The sequence below is a fragment of the Volvox carteri genome, assembly GCF_000143455.1.
Source record: "Volvox carteri f. nagariensis unplaced genomic scaffold VOLCAscaffold_816, whole genome shotgun sequence".
Lineage (NCBI taxonomy): Eukaryota > Viridiplantae > Chlorophyta > Chlorophyceae > Chlamydomonadales > Volvocaceae > Volvox > Volvox carteri.
This window is the reverse complement of record NW_003308295.1, coordinates 1-3,415: the sequence shown is the minus strand read 5'-3', so window position 1 is coordinate 3,415 and position 3,415 is coordinate 1. Positions and strand designations below refer to the sequence as shown.

Here is a 3,415-nt window from a genome sequence, read left to right as displayed (position 1 = left end):
CAGCTGGCCATAGCGCCTGCTGTTCGCCAGAGTGGCCACCACCACTACCGCCACCACCACCGCCACCACCACCGCCACCACCGCCACCACGGCCACCACCGCCACCACCGCCCGTCAATTTTCCAGTCCGAACGGATAAATAGATTATTAGTCGCGGGAATAAAAGTTTTCATGCGAAGACTACGTTACAAACAAGTACCTGCACGCAAGGAAAGAACGTCTTCGTGAAAGGGTAGGGCCGGGTGAGGGCGCACTACCACGAAGCGGATCACCAAGGCCTACAGACCAACCGCTTCACGGCAGCACCCAAACGTAGCTACGAACAACCCGAATTAGCCAACACTGTCGCGTGCCGCGACACAAGAGCCACACTGGCTCGTACGCCATACGGCAAAGACACTCCGTATTCGCAGAAAACCTTAGTTTTCAACGCTTCACGTAGAAAACTGTCAGTTTTCATGCGAAGACTACGTTACAAACAAGTACCTGCACGCAAGGAAAGAACGCCTTCGTGAAAGGGTAGGGCCGGGTGAGGGCGCACTACCACGAAACTTCAATAATCGCGGAGGGGGCGGCCGTGCCCTTAGCCACCCAACCCCGCACAAGGCTACAGCCACAAGGAACGTCAACAACACGCTTCCACGCTATGGGGCCGCTGCCCCCGGCCTCTCCGGGCCCCGACCCGCGAGTTAACACTCGTGTCGGCTCCCAAACACCACGGGGCTGCTGCCCCCGGCCTCTCCGGGCCCCGACCCGCGAGTTAACACTCGTGTCGGCTCCCAAACACCACGGGGCTGCTGCCCCCCGGCCTCTCCGGGCCCCGACTCGCGAGTTAACACCCGCGTCGGCTCCAAACCACCACGACCTTCCCGGGCCCACGGGCTGCGAATAACCTCTCACACCCGCACCACACTACACCCCGTTACTTCTCCTTGCACTCTTTGGCGAAGTGCCCAGGCTTATTGCACTTGAAACAGACACCCGCCGCCGCCGCCTGCTTCACCCCGGCCCCCGCGCCAGAGCCGGCCGGCACGCTCGCGGGTTTGGCCTGCTTGGGCTTCTTGCCCGCCACCGCCTTCACGGCCTGCTTCAGCGCCTTGCGCTCCTCCTCCGTCTCCGCGTACGCCATGCCACGCATCTCATGCACGACCTCCCAGCCGTGGTTGTATGCAACGACCAGCTCCTTCGCGACGCCCCGGAACACGGCCTTGCCGTCGGTGATGGCAGTCTCCATGGCCTCGATGTTCCTGAAGCGTTCCTCGCCGGGCCGAGCCGCGAGGACGTTGCGCCACGCGTCCTCAATGTCCATTACCGCATTGTAGCATTTCTCGATATGCGCGCGCTGACCGCTGAGAGACTTGTTCGCTTTGCCCTCGCTGGCGCCGAAGTCACATTTGAAATCCTCAAGGGCGACACGGGCCCGCTTCGCCGGTGGACCGTCGACCGCCTGCACGTCAGGCTTCGTGTCCATAAGCTTCTTAATGGTTGTCAGCTGCAGCTTCACGGCGTTCAGCTGGTCCATGGCAGCCAGCTGCTGCTTGTTCAAAATTACGCCCGGGTCAGCGGCGCGACGCTCCTGCGCAGCCTTAACATCTTTATTTTCCTTAAGTGCGACTAGTCGCGCTTTTAGTTCGGTGTACATCGTGTTGTAGCTGACCGAAGTCTCGCTGTCAGAATCGGACATTGTAATTGAGGGCGCACTACCACGAAGCGGATCACCAAGGCCTACAGACCAACCGCTTCACGGCAGCACCCAAACGTAGCTACGAACAACCCGAATTAGCCAACACTGTCGCGTGCCGCGACACAAGAGCCACACTGGCTCGTACGCCATACGGCAAAGACACTCCGTATTCGCAGAAAACCTTAGTTTTCAACGCTTCACGTAGAAAACTGTCAGTATGTGTGGTACGGCTACCATCGCACCCATTGGGTGCGACGGTAAACAGGCGGATGTGTGGCGCGGCTACCATCGCGCCCAATGGGTGCGACGGTAAACAGGCGGATGTGCGGTACGGCTACCATCGCACCCAATGGGTGCGACGGTAAACAGGCAGATGTGCGGTACGGCTACCATCGCACCCAATGGGTGCGACGGTAAACAGGCGGATGTGTGGTATGGCTACCATCGCACCCAATGGGTGCGACGGTAAACAGGCGGATGTGTGGCGCGGCTACCATCGCACCCAATGGGTGCGACGGTAAACAGGCAGATGTGTGGCGCGGCTACCATCGCACCCAATGGGTGCGACGGTAAACAGGCGGATGTGTGGCACGGCTACCATCGCACCCAATGGGTGCGACGGTAAACAGGCGGATGTGTGGCACGGCTACCATCGCACCCAATGGGTGCGACGGTAAACAGGCGGATGTGTGGCGCGGCTACCATCGCACCCAATGGGTGCGACAGTAAACAGGCGGATGTGCGGTCCGGCTACCATCGCACCCAATGGGTGCGACGGTAAACAGGCGGATGTGTGGCTCTGCTACCATCGCACCCAATGGGTGCGACGGTAAACAGGCGGATGTGTGGCACGGCTACCATCACACCCAATGGGTGCGACGGTAAACAGGCGGATGTGTGGCGCGGCTACCATCGCACCCAATGGGTGCGACGGTAAACAGGCGGATGTGTGGCGCGGCTACCATCGCACCCAATGGGTGCGACGGTAAACAGGCGGATGTGTGGCGCGGCTACCATCGCACCCAATGGGTGCGATGGTAAACAGGCGGATGTGTGGTCCGGCTACCATCGCACCCAATGGGTGCGACAGTAAACAGGCGGATGTGTGGCACGGCTACCATCGCACCCAATGGGTGCGACGGTAAACAGGCGGATGTGTGGCGCGGCTACCATCGCACCCAATGGGTGCGACGGTAAACAGGCGGATGTGTGGCGCGGCTACCATCGCACCCAATGGGTGCGACGGTAAACAGGCGGATGTGTGGCACGGCTACCATCGCACCCAATGGGTGCGACGGTAAACAGGCGGATGTGTGGCGCGGCTACCATCGCACCCAAGGGGTGCGACGGTAAACAGGCGGATGTGTGGTACGGCTACCATCGCACCCATTGGGTGCGACGGTAAACAGGCGGATGTGCGGCGCGGCTACCATCGCGCCCAATGGGCGCGACGGTAAACAGGCGGATGTGCGGCACGGCTACCATCGCGCCCAATGGGTGCGACGGTAAACAGGCGGATGTGCGGACACGGCTACCATCGCGCCCAATGGGTGCGATGGTAAACAGGCGGATGTGCGGTACATCTACCATCGCGCCCAATGGGCGCGACGGTAAACAGGCGGATGTGTGGCTACCATCGCGCCCAATGGGTGCGATGGTAAACAGGCGGATGTGCGGTACATCTACCATCGCGCCCAATGGGCGCGACGGTAAACAGGCGGATGTGTGGCG

The 3,415-nt window shown here is 60.9% G+C and overlaps 2 protein-coding genes across 2 annotated transcripts; both read right to left on the bottom strand.

The window, feature by feature from the left end:
• Nucleotides 1-451: 451 nt before the first annotated feature.
• VOLCADRAFT_108765 (uncharacterized protein) lies at nt 452-1,775 on the bottom strand. Its single transcript, XM_002959796.1, has one exon. The coding sequence runs from the start codon at nt 1,682-1,684 to the stop codon at nt 923-925; it is 762 nt and encodes a 253-aa protein (XP_002959842.1). The 5' UTR covers nt 1,685-1,775; the 3' UTR covers nt 452-922.
• Nucleotides 1,776-2,070: 295 nt separating this feature from the next.
• On the bottom strand, nt 2,071-2,805 carry VOLCADRAFT_71846 (uncharacterized protein; the record flags this gene model as incomplete). Its single annotated transcript, XM_002959795.1, has 2 exons — nt 2,071-2,122; nt 2,699-2,805. The coding sequence occupies 2 exons, from the start codon at nt 2,803-2,805 to the stop codon at nt 2,071-2,073; spliced, it is 159 nt and encodes a 52-aa protein (XP_002959841.1).
• Nucleotides 2,806-3,415: the final 610 nt, after the last annotated feature.